The 19,593-nt window shown below is 37.9% G+C and overlaps 1 protein-coding gene across 17 annotated transcripts in view; it reads right to left on the reverse strand.

Annotated features, from left to right (window-relative positions):
• Positions 1-4,875: 4,875 nt before the first annotated feature.
• slmapa (sarcolemma associated protein a) overlaps positions 4,876-19,593 on the reverse strand; it is a 169,386-nt gene continuing 154,668 nt past the window's right edge. For 14 of the 17 annotated variants that reach the window (XM_045705708.1, XM_045705712.1, XM_045705711.1 and 11 more), the window contains one exon: positions 4,876-7,259. In XM_045705708.1, coding sequence (XP_045561664.1) covers positions 7,167-7,259 — 93 coding nt within the window. In that variant the 3' untranslated portion in view covers positions 4,876-7,166. Of the gene's footprint in view, positions 7,260-17,242; positions 17,331-19,593 lie in introns of all 17 variants that reach the window. The other 3 variants (XM_045705706.1, XM_045705707.1, XM_045705715.1) reach the window with 1 other exon arrangement.

Genomic DNA, 19,593 nt, shown 5'->3' on the forward strand with positions numbered 1-19,593 from the left:
CAACAAAAAAAAAAAAAGTGTTTTTTTTCTCTCTTCATCATCTGAATGTCATACATGATGGATCATTAGCTTCCCTACAGAAAATACACGAACTTTCACTCATCTAGATAGCCGGGTGGGGTGGGTGTGGAGCCAGAGACAGCAAGGGTTCAAACTGTAGAACACAGTTCCTACATTTGAATATAAAAATTGATTTTATCAAACAAAACTATACTACGTTTTAATCTCTGGGACTCTCAGGATGACAAATCAGAGCCAGATGACTGAATGTAAGTACATTATTTACCTTCAGGAGGTGAATGTATCAAACCAGTTGCTGTGATAAAATGTGTTGTTCTGCACTCTCCTCAAACAATAGCATGGTATTATTTCACTGTAATAGCTGCTGTAAATTGGACAGTGCAGTTATATTAACAAGAATTTAAGCTTTCTGCCCATATCAGACATGTCTATGTCCTGGGAAATGTTCTTGTTACTTACAACCTCATGCTAATCGCATTAGCCTACGTTAGCTCAACCATCCCGCGGGGGGAGGGGACGGGGACGACGACACCGATCCTGTAGAGGGTTAAACAATTATTTAAATGTACTTTAAAAAAAATGTTTTATATTGAAATAGAACTTTGTTGAGAACACGGCGTGTGCCACTGGCTTGGTATCACGAGACCGAATGAATGATTCTTTAATCATTATTTTTCAGGAGGAAATCAAAACCGTTGGAATATTAAATATGACAAACGATTTTCTTTTTAACAAAATGTTTAAATAAATTATACAAATAATTCAGTATGATATGATTCAGTAAGAAACACCGAACAATTGTATAGATATTCTGACCTTCCCTGTGTTGGTTGTATAAACTACAGTACTTTACCAAACTATACTCAAGTCTGTACTCTTCAGTTACTCTTTAAGTAGTCTAATAAAACTGGTGATAAAATTATTTGATGCGAATTATTATCAGATTACCAAAACTACTGGATTCCTGTGTTGGTCAGGAAGTACGAGAATTAGGCTGAATAAAAACACATGCATTCTGAGACTTCAATCAGTTTGATCATGAAACATCTAAATAAATGAAAACTAGATGTTAAATATGACAGAAAAAAAATATGTTTTTTATTACATTTAGAAAAATACCGTAAATGTGTGTGTGTGTGTGTGTGGGGGTACATTTATTGTTTTTATGTACCAATTGATTTTAGCCAAAGTTACGACTGAAATAAACCCAACAATGACTGATTAAACTGAAAGTGATTGAAACCCTCATATAAATAATGAAAGGTGGCATGTTGAACTGAAACATGAAGACTTGCTTTTTTTGGGGGAGGGGTGCAGCCCAAAAGGCACCCACATCCCTATATAGTGCATTAACAGTAGTACACTAGAAAGGGAATAGGGTGCCATTTGGGAAGGGCTCAGGTTAAGTGTATTATTGATAGGCCCACACACTCTCCCAACCCATTCTATTGAATACCAGCGACAGGTTGGATGATGTAACTAACATCAATTAGTATCAACTTTTATTTTATGCCGAGAATGTATATTTACACAAACACACACACACAGTGAAAAAAAGAGCATTGGGACAGTGACAGTTGTTTTGCCTCTGAACTCCAGCACTCTGGACTTGAAAAGAAACAATGACTGAGGTCAAAGTGCAGCAGACTGTCAGCTTTAATTTGTGGGGATTTTCATTTAATTCAGGTGAACAGAAATTACAGCAATTTTTGGACATGGTCCCTTAAAAATGGGGGACTAAAAGTATTGGGATAATATCTCTTATATGTGTATTAAAGGAGTCAAAAGTGTAGTATTTGGTGCCATATTCATAGCAGGCAACGATTACATCAAGCTTGTGACGCTACAAAACTTGATGGATGCATTTGTGGTTTGTTGAGAGGTTAGCATGGCTTGGGGAGTGTATTTGTGCATCGACATTTTTCTCATTCAGGATTATCCTAAATCATGGTAGCATCCACATTACTGTATTAGTGTTTAGATTAGAAATTGTATTTTTATTTACAATAAAAGTGACTTCCAATGACACAATACATTATTAACCATTCATTTCTATTGGACACAATATAATCTGAAACACAAACCCCAAAAACAAACAGCAAATAGAGCCAACGAGTGTTTAGAGTCACAAGCTCCATGTAGTCGGTATCTGCTATGAATATGAGACCAAATACTAAAAGTTGACTACTTTAATACACAGTGAAATTTTCCAAATACTTTTTTTTTTTGGGGGGGGGGGGGGGTCTATGTACAAAAAGTGCTGTAATTTCTAAACGGTTTACCCGATATGAATGAAAATACCATCAAATTAAAGCAGACAGTCTGAACTAAAACCTCCTAGTTATTGTATCAGTGCTGGAATAACAGAACCAATACAACAGAACGTGTTCCAGTACTTCTAGAACTCAGTGTATCCAAAAACACACACTGGGGGGGGCGACTTGAAACAACTGCATTCTTATTTTACACATTCTAGCGATAAACATCACATTTGGAAAGCGTGAAAAAACAAACAAAAAGGGAATTCGTTGTTATTGTGTCCTTCAGATAACGATGATCAATGCGAGACCTGGTGATGTAAAACACAGAGTTACTGAGTGATGTCACTGTGTGACGAGTTCAAGGTGTCCCATTGGCTGGCTGGATGGACTGATTTCAACCTCATCATCATTCCTCCTCCACTTCCTCCTTCCTGGTGCCTCTTGTATAGTTCCAGTCCTGTGCTTAGGTGGTGTTGTCAACAGGATAGGGTTTAGATCAGGGGCGTTGGAAATGTATCGACACTGTGAAATAGGATGAATAGCTGCTTTGCAAAGCCAGTAACTCTTGTATTACCACACTGAATCAGAGCGCTTAATGGTGATGCCAGCATTCTGTCTGTTTTAACCAGACTAGGCATCACACACACACACACAAAGGTAAACCCTTAAACTTTCCTTTCTTTTGTCATGTTGATCGTCTCCCTGATTCACATTGTGTTTTGAGACGGGATCAACGCCCAGGTTAACCTCTGACCCTTTCAACCTATTTATAAACCACACTGGACTGGTAGTGAACATCGCTGTGCTTAGTGGTAGCCAAAACCAACCAGTCTGACATGTTCATAGCTTTCTGCTCCAGATTCAGTCTGGAGGTGAGAGATGGGGAAGTCCGTGTCACAGACAGCTAAGGCAGCAGATTTATCCTCAGGTGAGTTTGGAGTAGTGATCTGTGGTACAGAGGTCTTCTTTCTGGCTGGCTGGCTTGGGATATAACCATTAACATACTGGTATGGGACTAGAACCCTTAAAGTACAGAGAACAGTCTGGGGACTAGAACCCAAAACATACTGTGCGCTTGGGCCTGGGGACTAGAACCCATAAAGTACAGAGGGACTAGAACCAAAGACATGGGCAGGGTCTGGGACTAGAACTAGACATGGGCAGGGTCTGGGACTAGAACTAGACATGGGCAGGGTCTGGGACTAGAACTATAGACACATGGGCAGGGTCTGGGACTAGAACTATAGACATGGGCAGGGCCTGGGACTAGAACCAGACATGGGCAGGGTCTGGGACTAGAACCAGACATGGGCAGGGTCTGGGACCAGACATGGGCAGGGCCTGGGACTAGAACCAGACATGGGCAGGGTCTGGGACCAGACATGGGCAGGTTCTGGGACCAGACATGGGCAGGGTCTGGGACTAGAACTATAGACACATGGGCAGGGCCTGGGACTAGAACCAGACACATGGGCAGGGTCTGGGACTAGAACCAGACACATGGGCAGGGTCTGGGACTAGAAACAGACACATGGGCAGGGTCTGGGACTAGAACTATAGACACATGGGCAGGGCCTGGGACTAGAACTATAGACACATGGGCAGGGCCTGGGACTAGAACTATAGACACATGGGCAGGGCCTGGGACTAGAACTATAGACATGGGCAGGGCCTGGGACTAGAACCAGACATGGGCAGGGTCTGGGACTAGAACCAGACATGGGCAGGGTCTGGGACTAGAAACAGACACATGGGCAGGGTCTGGGACTAGAACCAGACACATGGGCAGGGTCTGGGACTAGAACCAGACATGGGCAGGGTCTGGGACTAGAACCAGACATGGGCAGGGTCTGGGACTAGAACCAGACATGGGCAGGGTCTGGGACTAGAACCAGACACATGGGCAGGGTCTGGGACTAGAACCAGACATGGGCAGGGTCTGGGACTAGAACCAGACATGGGCAGGGTCTGGGACTAGAACCAGACATGGGCAGGGTCTGGGACTAGAACCAGACATGGGCAGGGTCTGGGACTAGAACCAGACATGGGCAGGGTCTGGGACTAGAACCGGACATGGGCAGGGTCTGGGACTAGAACCAGACATGGGCAGGGTCTGGGACTAGAACCAGACATGGGCAGGGTCTGGGACTAGAACCAGACATGGGCAGGGTCTGGGACTAGAACCAGACATGGGCAGGGTCTGGGACTAGAACCAGACATGGGCAGGGTCTGGGACTAGAACCGGACATGGGCAGGGTCTGGGACTAGAACCAGACATGGGCAGGGTCTGGGACTAGAACCAGACATGGGCAGGGTCTGGGACTAGAAACAGACACATGGGTAAACATGAGGGCATTTTCAAAAATCAGGTGAGGCACTACATTTTATTCTCACACCACTTTGGATTTAGTTTGATAAAATACACAAAGTGCTGTTTTTTTTTTAGGTTGATTTGCCTCACGATTTGTCAACTTGCACAAAAAAACAAAAAAAAGTCTGTCCTTCACATCAGAGTGCTGCTGCAGGCTCTTTTACGTGTCTTGACCAATCGGATATCACGGAAATCACAGAAAGTGCAGGCCAGGCACAAAGCTCAATGTATGCTTTCCACTTTCCTCCAGTATTTATTTAGCAAGCATGATAACAAACACATCACTCTCGACAGACACAAGCAAAAAAAAAAAACTCTTCCATAAATGTAGCAGCCTAATACACCTAAACATCCGCAATCTGACATTACCTCTCTCAGTCCGATCAACTGTTGTTTCCTCGACAGCTGCAGTCGAGCCTACCGTACCCGGTCCCCTCTGGCCACGGGTAAATGAAGCAGAGTAAAGTCCTGTTATTTATAGCTCATTTTGTTTGTGAGAAAATGTGAAATGGGATCAAATTCGGTTTACATTCAAACTTGGGCTGACGAGGCTACCTAGCTAGACTGGAATGAATCAATAACTACAATAGCTGACAAGACTGAGGTACATTATTTTTTTTCCCCATTAGGCCTACAGTTGCATAGGGAAAGACCACAACGATGCAAAACCTGCATACAGCGAGCTCAGCCCTATCAGTTTTATTGTCCAATCATGTTTCCTTCTCTGTGTATACAGTAGGACCCACGCACTTCTTTAAAATATAATTCATACAAACAATTACCAGGTTGCTACAATTTGACAGATTTTTATACTCCAAGGCCAGGAGTTTTTTTTTTTTTTTAACCCATTTGACCTGATGTAAAAACTCTGGTCCCATCATCTGCCGATATTAAACTTTAATTTTTTTTTTTACAACAGATTAATCACGTCATATCGTATAAGGTTCGGAGTTTGCCCTGGGTAGGTTACAATCTACACATGGGCCAAGAACCCAGAGTTAACAGGCTAAAAGTTAGAGACAGACTGGTCCAGTCCACTACAGCCTTTAACACGTGATCAACTGAAAAAGGGATTTGGCTTTGTGCCCATAATGTCTTGTGGCTAAAACAAGAGACCAAATAAAGTGTGTTAAATGTCAACATAACAAAAACACTCATCTAGTATCACATCCAGATAACAAGTCTATGTTCTGTAGTGTTGTTTTAAACATGATGAATATTTTGTCCATAGTTATATATATATATATTTTTTTTTTACAATACATAGATAAAACAAGCCGGAATAGATCAGCAGAGATACATGTCGATAAAAACCCAGTTACCTACACACACACACCAGATGGGTTTTTAATAACTTAGTTGTTTAGAAATGGCTTCTAGAAAGTTAAATCTGACTTCCTCTGTTAAGTTTCAATAGGCACTTTAACAACCCCCTTCTGCCTCATGAAGGTGGACGTTTCCAAACAGCACCCTAATTCCCTATATAGTGCAGTACCTTTGCCCAGGGCAACATACAGAGGGATAGGGTTCGACCATTAGGGATGTAACCTAACAAAATAAATCACATCGATGATTTGGCTTCAATATTAAACCCCATATTTGTAATAGCACATTAATAATAACTCAACATGGTTAAAAAAAACACAACCACACAGGAAGTCAAACTCCTCTAAGACAACCTGGAACCCAGAGAACATAAAGACAGGGTTTGTACCCATCAGAGAAACTAAACCAAAGCCTAGCTTCGGTCACTTCAATAATAATAATACAATGACCAATATTCCCATCATCCAACTGATTAACAACAGAAAACAATAACTGCTGATATAATATGTAATCTATGGTAGAAATGACTAATTGTATTCATCCTCTCTCTCTCTCTCTCTCTCTGTATATATATATATATATATATACACAGTTTGACTTTGTACAGTTTAAAGCAGAGCCTTTATGTGGGGGAAACTACTAGACCAGATGGGAGGTAATCAATTAATGAATTAATACATCTATCAATCAAGGAGACAAAGGGAGGATAGCAGCCCTGGAGGATCGATCAGGAGGCTATAATGGGCGGGAGGTTGGGGCGTTGAGGGAGGGCAAGGTGGGCAGGAAGGTTGGGATGTGGAGGGAGGAGCGGAGGCCAGGGAAGGTAGACAGGTAGAGGTGGTACAGGAGGGAGGAGCGGAGGCCAGGGCAGGTAGACAGGTAGAGGTGGTACAGGAGGGAGGAGCGGAGGCCAGGGCAGGTAGAGGTGGTACAGGAGGGAGGAGCGGAGGCCAGGGCAGGTAGACAGGTAGAGGTGGTACAGGAGGGAGGAGCGGAGGCCAAGGCAGGTAGACAGGTAGAGGTGGTACAGGAGGGAGGAGTGGAGGCCAGGGCAGGTAGAGGTGGTACAGGAGGGAGGAGTGGAGGCCAGGGCAGGTAGAGGTGGTACAGGAGGGAGGGGTGGAGGCCAGGGCAGGTAGACAGGTAGAGGTGGTACAGGAGGTGTGGTTATATAGGTCGCTGCCTCCTCAGTTCGAGGTGCTCTTGGAGTTGTGGTAAAGTACCACTGCTGTCACAGCTACCATCACTGCTACCACTGGTATCCAGGGGCTCCAACCAATCTGCAAGGAGAGACAGAGAGACAAAGAGAGAGAGAGAGACAGAGAGAGAGAGAGACACAGAGACAGAGAGAGACAGAGAGAGAGAGAGAGAGAGAGAGAGAGACACAGAGACAGAGAGAGGCAGAGAGACAGAGAGAGGGACACAGAGAGAGAGACACAGAGACAGAGAGAGACAGAGAGAGAGACACAGAGAGAGAGACACAGAGACAGAGAGAGACAGAGAGAGAGAGAGACAGAGGCAGAGAGAGACAGAGGCAGAGAGAGACAGAGAGAGGGACACAGAGAGAGAGACACAGAGAGAGAGACACAGAGAGAGAGACACAGAGAGAGAGACACAGAGAGAGACAGAGAGAGAGACAGAGAGAGAGACACAGAGAGCGAGAGACACAGAGAGAGAGAGACACAGAGAGAGACAGAGTTAGAGTTGAAGTCCAGGCCATTAGCTAGCCTACACTGGTCAGGTGAAGGAAAGTGAGAAATAGAGAAGCATGCAAGAGAAAGATTCCCTGGGAGTGAACCAGTTGAGATAACTCACGGGAGAAAAATATGGAAAATGCAGAACAAACAGGACCTTCCTGTTCTGAGGAAACAATGACAAAAATACATGTTCATTAACATAAAAAGGAAGAAGAAAACATTTTAAGCTGCAAAAGCGCGACGGTCATAAAGTACATTAAGTATGACGGTCATAAAGTACATTAAGTATGATGGTCATAAAGTAGATTAAGTATGATGGTCATAAAGTACATAAAGTATGATGGTCATAAAGTATGATGGTGATAAAGTACATAAAGTATGATGGTCATAAAGTATGATGGTCATAAAGTACATAAAGTATGATGGTCATAAAGTATGATGGTGATAAAGTACATAAAGTATGATGGTCATAAAGTATGATGGTCATAAAGTACATAAATTATGATGGTCATAAAGTACATAAAGTATGATGGTCATAAAGTACATAAAGTATGATGGTCATAAAGTATGATGGTCATAAAGTACATAAAGTATGATGGTCATAAAGTATGATGGTCATAAAGTACATTAAGTATGATGGTCATAAAGTACATTAAGTATGATGGTCATAAAGTACATTAAGTATGATGGTCATAAAGTATGATGGTCATAAAGTATGATGGTCATAAAGTACATTAAGTATGATGGTCATAAAGTACATTAAGTATGATGGTCATAAAGTACATTAAGTATGATGGTCATAAAGTACATTAAGTATGATGGTCATAAAGTATGATGATCATAAAGTACATTAAGTATGATGGTCATAAAGTATGATGGTCATAAAGTACATTAAGTATGATGGTCATAAAGTACATTAAGTATGATGGTCATAAAGTATGATGGTCATAAAGTATGACAGTCATAAAGTATGATGGTCATAAAGTACATTAAGTATGATGGTCATAAAGTATGACGGTCATAAAGTATGATGGTCATAAAGTACATTAAGTATGATGGTCATAAAGTATGATGGTCATAAAGTACATTAAGTATGACGGTCATAAAGTACATAAAGTATGATGGTCATAAAGTACATTAAGTATGACGGTCATAAAGTATGACAGTCATAAAGTATGACAGTCATAAAGTACATTAAGTATGACGGTCATAAAGTACATTAAGTATGATGGTCATAAAGTACATTAAGTATGATGGTCATAAAGTATGATGGTCATAAAGTACATTAAGTATGATGGTCATAAAGTACATTAAGTATGATGGTCATAAAGTATGATGGTCATAAAGTACATTAAGTATGACGGTCATAAAGTACATAAAGTATGATGGTCATAAAGTGCATTAAGTATGACGGTCATAAAGTATGACAGTCATAAAGTATGACAGTCATAAAGTACATTAAGTATGACGGTCATAAAGTACATTAAGTATGATGGTCATAAAGTACATTAAGTATGATGGTCATAAAGTATGATGGTCATAAAGTACATTAAGTATGATGGTCATAAAGTACATTAAGTATGATGGTCATAAAGTATGATGGTCATAAAGTACATTAAGTATGATGGTCATAAAGTATGATGGTCATAAAGTACATTAAGTATGATGGTCATAAAGTATGATGGTCATAAAGTACATTAAGTATGATGGTCATAAAGTACATTTAGTATGATGGTCATAAAGTACATTAAGTATGACAGTCATAAAGTAGATTAAGTATGACGGTCATAAAGTACATTAAGTATGACAGTCATAAAGTACATTAAGTATGACGGTCATAAAGTACATTAAGTATGACAGTCATAAAGTACATTAAGTATGACGGTCATAAAGTACATTAAGTATGATGGTCATAAAGTATGATGGTCATAAAGTACATTAAGTATGATGGTCATAAAGTACATTAAGTATGATGGTCATAAAGTATGATGGTCATAAAGTACATTAAGTATGATGGTCATAAAGTATGATGGTCATAAAGTACATTAAGTATGATGGTCATAAAGTATGATGGTCATAAAGTACATTAAGTATGATGGTCATAAAGTATGATGGTCATAAAGTACATTAAGTATGATGGTCATAAAGTATGATGGTCATAAAGTACATTAAGTATGATGGTCATAAAGTATGATGGTCATAAAGTACATTAAGTATGATGGTCATAAAGTATGATGGTCATAAAGTACATTAAGTATGATGGTCATAAAGTACATTAAGTATGATGGTCATAAAGTACATTAAGTATGACGGTCATAAAGTACATTAAGTATGATGGTCATAAAGTACATTAAGTATGACAGTCATAAAGTACATTAAGTATGACGGTCATAAAGTACATTAAGTATGACGGTCATAAAGTACATTAAGTATGATGGTCATAAAGTACATTAAGTATGATGGTCATAAAGTATGATGGTCATAAAGTACATTAAGTATGATGGTCATAAAGTATGATGGTCATAAAGTACATTAAGTATGATGGTCATAAAGTATGATGGTCATAAAGTACATTAAGTATGATGGTCATAAAGTATGATGGTCATAAAGTACATTAAGTATGATGGTCATAAAGTATGATGGTCATAAAGTATGATGGTCATAAAGTATGATGGTCATAAAGTACATTAAGTATGATGGTCATAAAGTACATTAAGTATGACAGTCATTAAGTATGATGGTCATAAAGTATGATGGTCATAAAGTACATTAAGTATGATGGTCATAAAGTACATTAAGTATGACAGTCATAAAGTATGATGGTCATAAAGTATGATGGTCATAAAGTATGATGGTCATAAAGTATGATGGTCATAAAGTATGATGGTCATAAAGTACATTAAGTATGATGGTCATAAAGTACATTAAGTATGACAGTCATTAAGTATGATGGTCATAAAGTATGATGGTCATAAAGTACATTAAGTATGACGGTCATTAAGTATGATGGTCATAAAGTATGATGGTCATAAAGTATGATGGTCATAAAGTATGATGGTCAAAGTATGATGGTCATAAAGTACATTAAGTATGACGGTCATTAAGTATGATGGTCATAAAGTATGATGGTCATAAAGTATGATGGTCAAAGTATGATGGTCATAAAGTACATTAAGTATGAAGGTCATTAAGTATGATGGTCATAAAGTATGATGGTCATAAAGTATGATGGTCATAAAGTATGATGGTCAAAGTATGATGGTCATAAAGTACATTAAGTATGATGGTCATTAAGTATGATGGTCATAAAGTATGATGGTCATAAAGTATGATGGTCATAAAGTACATTAAGTATGATGGTCATTAAGTATGATGGTCATAAAGTATGATGGTCATAAAGTATGATGGTCATAAAGTATGATGGTCATAAAGTATGATGGTCATAAAGTACATTAAGTATGATGGTCATAAAGTATGATGGTCATAAAGTACATTAAGTATGATGGTCATAAAGTACATTAAGTATGACGGTCATAAAGTACATTAAGTATGACTGTCATAAAGTACATTAAGTATGACGGTCATAAAGTACATTAAGTATGACGGTCATAAAGTACATTAAGTATGATGGTCATTAAGTATGATGGTCATAAAGTATGATGGTCATAAAGTATGATGGTCATAAAGTATGATGGTCATAAAGTATGATGGTCATAAAGTACATTAAGTATGATGGTCATAAAGTATGATGGTCATAAAGTACATTAAGTATGATGGTCATAAAGTACATTAAGTATGACGGTCATAAAGTACATTAAGTATGACTGTCATAAAGTACATTAAGTATGACGGTCATAAAGTACATTAAGTATGACGGTCATAAAGTACATTAAGTATGACGGTCATAAAGTACATTAAGTATGACGGTCATAAAGTACATTAAGTATGACGGTCATAAAGTATGATGGTCATAAAGTACATTAAGTATGATGGTCATAAAGTATGATGGTCATAAAGTACATTAAGTATGATGGTCATAAAGTATGATGGTCATAAAGTACATTAAGTATGATGGTCATAAAGTATGATGGTCATAAAGTACATTAAGTATGATGGTCATAAAGTATGATGGTCATAAAGTATGATGGTCATAAAGTATGATGGTCATAAAGTACATTAAGTATGATGGTCATAAAGTACATTAAGTATGACAGTCATTAAGTATGATGGTCATAAAGTATGATGGTCATAAAGTACATTAAGTATGATGGTCATAAAGTACATTAAGTATGACAGTCATTAAGTATGATGGTCATAAAGTATGATGGTCATAAAGTACATTAAGTATGATGGTCATAAAGTACATTAAGTATGACAGTCATTAAGTATGATGGTCATAAAGTATGATGGTCATAAAGTATGATGGTCAAAGTATGATGGTCATAAAGTACATTAAGTATGACGGTCATTAAGTATGATGGTCATAAAGTATGATGGTCATAAAGTACATTAAGTATGATGGTCATAAAGTACATTAAGTATGACAGTCATTAAGTATGATGGTCATAAAGTATGATGGTCATAAAGTACATTAAGTATGACGGTCATTAAGTATGATGGTCATAAAGTATGATGGTCATAAAGTATGATGGTCATAAAGTATGATGGTCAAAGTATGATGGTCATAAAGTACATTAAGTATGACGGTCATTAAGTATGATGGTCATAAAGTATGATGGTCATAAAGTATGATGGTCATAAAGTATGATGGTCAAAGTATGATGGTCATAAAGTACATTAAGTATGACGGTCATTAAGTATGATGGTCATAAAGTATGATGGTCATAAAGTATGATGGTCATAAAGTATGATGGTCAAAGTATGATGGTCAAAGTATGATGGTCATAAAGTACATTAAGTATGACGGTCATTAAGTATGATGGTCATAAAGTATGATGGTCATAAAGTATGATGGTCATAAAGTACATTAAGTATGATGGTCATTAAGTATGATGGTCATAAAGTATGATGGTCATAAAGTATGATGGTCATAAAGTATGATGGTCATAAAGTATGATGGTCATAAAGTATGATGGTCATTAAGTATGACGGTCATAAAGTACATTAAGTATGACGGTCATAAAGTACATTAAGTATGACGGTCATAAAGTACATTAAGTATGACGGTCATAAAGTATGACGGTCATAAAGTATGACGGTCATAAAGTATGATGGTCATAAAGTATGATGGTCATAAAGTATGATGGTCATAAAGTATGATGGTCATAAAGTACATTAAGTATGATGGTCATAAAGTACATTAAGTATGACAGTCATTAAGTATGATGGTCATAAAGTATGATGGTCATAAAGTACATTAAGTATGATGGTCATAAAGTACATTAAGTATGACAGTCATTAAGTATGATGGTCATAAAGTATGATGGTCATAAAGTACATTAAGTATGAGGGTCATAAAGTATGATGGTCATAAAGTATGATGGTCATAAAGTATGATGGTCAAAGTATGATGGTCATAAAGTACATTAAGTATGACAGTCATTAAGTATGATGGTCATAAAGTATGATGGTCATAAAGTATGATGGTCATAAAGTACATTAAGTATGATGGTCATAAAGTACATTAAGTATGACTGTCATTAAGTATGATGGTCATAAAGTATGATGGTCATAAAGTACATTAAGTATGACGGTCATTAAGTATGATGGTCATAAAGTATGATGGTCATAAAGTATGATGGTCATAAAGTATGATGGTCATAAAGTATGATGGTCAAAGTATGATGGTCATAAAGTACATTAAGTATGACGGTCATTAAGTATGATGGTCATAAAGTATGATGGTCATAAAGTATGATGGTCATAAAGTATGATGGTCATAAAGTATGATGGTCATAAAGTACATTAAGTATGACGGTCATTAAGTATGATGGTCATAAAGTATGATGGTCATAAAGTATGATGGTCATAAAGTATGATGGTCAAAGTATGATGGTCATAAAGTACATTAAGTATGACGGTCATTAAGTATGATGGTCATAAAGTATGATGGTCATAAAGTATGATGGTCATAAAGTATGATGGTCATAAAGTACATTAAGTATGATGGTCATTAAGTATGATGGTCATAAAGTATGATGGTCATAAAGTATGATGGTCATAAAGTATGATGGTCATAAAGTACATTAAGTATGATGGTCATAAAGTATGATGGTCATAAAGTACATTAAGTATGATGGTCATAAAGTACATTAAGTATGACGGTCATAAAGTACATTAAGTATGACGGTCATAAAGTACATTAAGTATGACGGTCATAAAGTACATTAAGTATGACGGTCATAAAGTACATTAAGTATGACGGTCATAAAGTATGATGGTCATAAAGTACATTAAGTATGATGGTCATAAAGTATGATGGTCATAAAGTACATTAAGTATGATGGTCATAAAGTATGATAGTCATAAAGTACATTAAGTATGATGGTCATAAAGTATGATGGTCATAAAGTACATTAAGTATGATGGTCATAAAGTATGATGGTCATAAAGTACATTAAGTATGATGGTCATAAAGTATGATGGTCATAAAGTACATAAAGTATGATGGTCATAAAGTATGATGGTCATAAAGTACATTAAGTATGATGGTCATAAAGTACATTAAGTATGACTGTCATTAAGTATGATGGTCATAAAGTATGATGGTCATAAAGTACATTAAGTATGATGGTCATAAAGTACATTAAGTATGACAGTCATTAAGTATGATGGTCATAAAGTATGATGGTCATAAAGTACATTAAGTATGATGGTCATAAAGTACATTAAGTATGAGGGTCATAAAGTATGATGGTCATAAAGTATGATGGTCATAAAGTATGATGGTCAAAGTATGATGGTCATAAAGTACATTAAGTATGACGGTCATTAAGTATGATGGTCATAAAGTATGATGGTCATAAAGTACATTAAGTATGATGGTCATAAAGTACATTAAGTATGACTGTCATTAAGTATGATGGTCATAAAGTATGATGGTCATAAAGTACATTAAGTATGACGGTCATTAAGTATGACGGTCATAAAGTATGATGGTCATAAAGTATGATGGTCATAAAGTATGATGGTCATAAAGTACATTAAGTATGACGGTCATTAAGTATGATGGTCATAAAGTATGATGGTCATAAAGTATGATGGTCATAAAGTATGATGGTCAAAGTATGATGGTCATAAAGTACATTAAGTATGACGGTCATTAAGTATGATGGTCATAAAGTATGATGGTCATAAAGTATGATGGTCATAAAGTATGAAGGTCAAAGTATGATGGTCATAAAGTACATTAAGTATGATGGTCATAAAGTATGATGGTCAAAGTATGATGGTCATAAAGTACATTAAGTATGATGTCATTAAGTATGATGGTCAAAGTATGATCGTCATAAAGTACATTAAGTATGATGGTCATAAAGTATGATTGCGAAAGTATGATGGTCATAAAGTACATTAAGTATGATGTCATTAAGTATGATGGTCATAAAGTACATTAAGTATGATGTCATTAAGTATGATGGTCAAAGTATGATGGTCATAAAGTACATTAAGTATGATGGTCATAAAGTATGATGGTCAAAGTATGATGGTCATAAAGTACATTAAGTATGATGTCATTAAGTATGATGGTCAAAGTATGATGGTCATAAAGTACATTAAGTATGATCGTCATAAAGTACATTAAGTATGATGTCATAAAGTATGATTGCGAAAGTATGATGGTCATAAAGTACATTAAGTATGATGTCATTAAGTATGATGGTCATAAAGTACATTAAGTATGATGGTCATAAAGTAGATTAAGTATGATATTCATTAAGTATGATGGTCAAAGTATGATGGTCATAAAGTACATTAAGTATGATGTCATTAAGTATGATGGTCATAAAGTACATTAAGTATGATGGTCATAAAGTAGATTAAGTATGATATTCATTAAGTATGATGGTCAAAGTATGATGGTCATAAAGTACATTAAGTATGATGTCATTAAGTATGATAGTCAAAGTATGATGGTCATAAAGTACATTAAGTATGATGGTCATAAAGTACATTAAGTATGATATTCATTAAGTATGATGGTCAAAGTATGATGGTCATAAAGTACATTAAGTATGATGTCATTAAGTATGATGGTCAAAGTATGATGGTCATAAAGTACATTAAGTATGATGTCATTAAGTATGATGGTCAAAGTATGATGGTCATAAAGTACATTAAGTATGATGTCATTAAGTATGATGGTCAAAGTATGATGGTCATAAAGTACATTAAGTATGATGTCATTAAGTATGATGGTCAAAGTATGATGGTCATAAAGTACATTAAGTATGATGTCATTAAGTATGATGGTCAAAGTATGATGGTCATAAAGTACATTAAGTATGATGGTCATTAAGTAGCTCCGTGCTTCTACACCTGCATTGCTTGCTGTTTGGGGTTTTAGGCTGGGTTTCTGTACAGCACTTTGAGATATCAGCTGATGTAAGAAGGGCTATATAAATACATTTGATTTGATTAGGAATGCTGGTCATAAAGTATGCTGGTCATAAAGTATGATGGTCATAAAGTATGCTGGTCATAAAGTATGATGGTCATAAAGCAATAATGACAAAAATAGTTCAAAAATAAGTCAAAAGGTGAACCAATCTCCCAGAATCAGCCTTGGTGAGTTAGTGATCCCAGCAAGACAGACGGAAGGCTTCAATGACTGTATTAGTCAGACAGTGTTTCCCAACATCAACATGTGCTCGTCCGGGGGCCACAATGAAAATGTGTAGTGTTGGGGGTGCTGGGAAACACTGCAGTAGGAGACTGACTGTACAGAGACCAAGGGTAGGTCATCCTGATCCTGGAGTGCCGTACTCCACTTCATGGTTTTGATTTAACCAACATGGAAGACCAGGTGAGTTTAAATTTAAGTCGATTGCTGAACTGATCAGTTCGCTCAGTTGGTGAGATGTTGTGCCTAGTTGGAACAAAACCCTGCAATACTGGCAGCAGTCCAGGAACAGGGTTGTCTTCCCCCCTGGTCGATTCTGATAATAATATTTAGATAGGTTTGTTTAGCGCAGGGCCGTTCCAACTCAGGTCCTGGAGTGCTCAAACGCTTTTCATTTGTGTCATCTTCTTCCATCAGACTGGTTCAGACCTGGGACAATAGGGCTACGTTTACACAGGCAGCCCAATTCTGATCTTTTGGACTAATAATATCAGTTATTTTGATGTCTGTGTAAACGCAGACCTGGTGAGCGTTGGACATTAAACTACCAGGTAGAAACAAAAACCCAGAAGTGTTTCAGGATTTCGGTCCTCCGGAACCAGAATTGACTAGCCCCAGGTTTTAAGTGTTATTTCTCCCCAGTGTTGGTGCAGCTGCAAGAGGAGTGGTTGAATGAATGATAGCCATGCACTGTAGGAGTTAGAGAAGGTGATGAAGACAACAGATGAGAGACGACACCAACTCAACAGAACGTCGGGTGTACCTTTCTACCACAACTGGCTGAAGCACCAATACAGCAAGGCCAGGATAAGGCCGATGAAAATGGCTTGGACAGGCTGCAATATGGATGGCTAAAGGAGGGAGGGATCAATCAGAGAGAATAATCAAATAGAATAATAAATTGTTATAAACTCATCAAAACTAAATCAATAAAATGGGAAAATAATCTAAATGAATAAATAAACACAAAACTGAAGGGAGGGGACAGTTGGATTCACTTTTAAGGAGGAGGATAGGGCAGAAGGAGAGGAGGATAGGGCAGAAGGAGAGGAGGATAGGGCAGAAGGAGAGGAGGATAGGGCAGAAGGAGAGGAGGATAGGGCAGAAGGAGAGGAGGATAGGGCAGAAGGAGAGGAGGATAGGGCAGAAGGAGAGGAGGATAGGGCAGAAGGAGAGGAGGATAGGGCAGAAGGAGGATAGGGCAGAAGGAGGATAGGGCAGAAGGAGAGGAGGATAGGGCAGAAGGAGAGGAGGATAGGGCAGAAGGAGAGGAGGAAAAGGAGCAGAAGGAGAGGAGGATAGGGCAGAAGGAGAGGAGGATAGGGCAGAAGGAGAGGAGGATAGGGCAGAAGGAGGATAGAGCAGAAGGAGGATAGGGCAGAAGGAGAATAGGGCAGAAGGAGAGGAGGATAGGGCAGAAGGAGAGGAGGATAGGGCAGAAGGAGAGGAGGATAGGGCAGAAGGAGGATAGGGCAGAAGGAGGATAGGGCAGAAGGAGGATAGGGCAGAAGGAGGATAGGGCAGGAGGAGAGGAGAATAGGGCAGAAGGAGGATACATCTAGAAGCTGAACAAGTATAGATACATGTCACACTACATCTAGAAGCTGAACACAGGTATAGATACATGTCACACTACATCTAGAAGCTGAACACAGGTATAGATACATGTCACACTACATCTAGAAGCTGAACAAGTATAGATACATGTCACACTATATCTAGAAGCTGAACACAGGTATAGATACAGTTGAAGTGGGAAGTTTACATACACTTAGGTTGGAGTCATTAAAACTCGTTTTTCAACCACTCCACAAATTTCTTGTTAACAAACTATAGTTTTGGCAAGTCGGTTAGGACATCTACTTTGTGCATGACACAAGTAATTTTTCCAACGATTGTTAACAGACAGATTATTTCACTTATAATTCACTGTATCACAATTCCAGTGGGTCAGAAGTTTACATACACTAAGTTGACTGTGCCTTTAAACAGCTTGGAAAATTCCAGAAAATGATGACATGGCTTTAGAAGCTTCTGATAGGCTAATTGACATCATGTGAGTCAATTGGAGGTGTACCTGTGGATATATTTCAAGGCCTACCTTCAAACTCAGTGCCTCTTTGCTTGACATCATGGGAAAATCAAAAGAAATCAGCCAAGACCTCAGAAAAAAATTGTAGACCTCCACAAGTCTGGTTCATCCTTGGGAGCAATTTCCAAACACCTGAAGGTACCACGTTCATCTGTACAAACAGTAGTATGCAAATCCAGACTACGGTTTGCAACTGCACATGGGGACAAACATTGTACTATTTGGAGAAATGTCCTCTGGTCTGATGAAACAAAAATAGAACTGTTTGGCCATAATGACCATCGTTATGTTTGGAGGAAAAAGGGGAGGCTTGCAAGCCGAAGAACACCATCCCAACCGTGAAGCACGGGGGTGGCAGCATCATGTTGTGGGGGTGCTTTGCTGCAGGAGGGACTGGTGCACTTAAAAATAAAAATAGATGGCATCATGAGGGAGGAACATTATGTGGATATATTGAAGCAACATCTCAAGACATCAGTCAGGAAGTTAAAGCTTGGTCGCAAATGGGTCTTCCAAATGGACAATGACCCCAAGCATACTTCCGAAGTTGTGACAAAATGGCTTAAGGACAATAAAGTCAAGGTATTGGAGTGGCCATCACAAAGCCCTGACCTCAATCCTATAGAAAATTTGTGGGCAGAACTGAAAAATGCGTGTGCGAGCAAGGAGGCCTACAAACCTGACTCAGTTACACCAGCTCTGTCAGGAGGAATAGGCCAAAATTCACCCAACTTATTGTGGGAAGCTTGTGGAAGGCTACCCGAAACGTTTGACCCAAGTTAAACAATTTAAAGGCAATGCTACCAAATACTAAATGAGTGTATATAAACTTCTGACCCACTGGGAATGTGATGAAAGAAATAAAAGCTGAAATGAATCATTCTCTCTACTATTATTCTGACAATTAACATTATTAAAATAAAGTGGTGGACCTAACTGACCTAAGACAGGGAATATTTACTAGGATTAAATGTCAGGAATTGTGAAAAACAGATTAAATGTATTTGGCTAAAGGTGTATGG

The sequence above is a fragment of the Salmo salar genome, chromosome ssa22, assembly GCF_905237065.1.
Source record: "Salmo salar chromosome ssa22, Ssal_v3.1, whole genome shotgun sequence".
NCBI classification, from domain to species: Eukaryota; Metazoa; Chordata; class Actinopteri; order Salmoniformes; family Salmonidae; genus Salmo; species Salmo salar.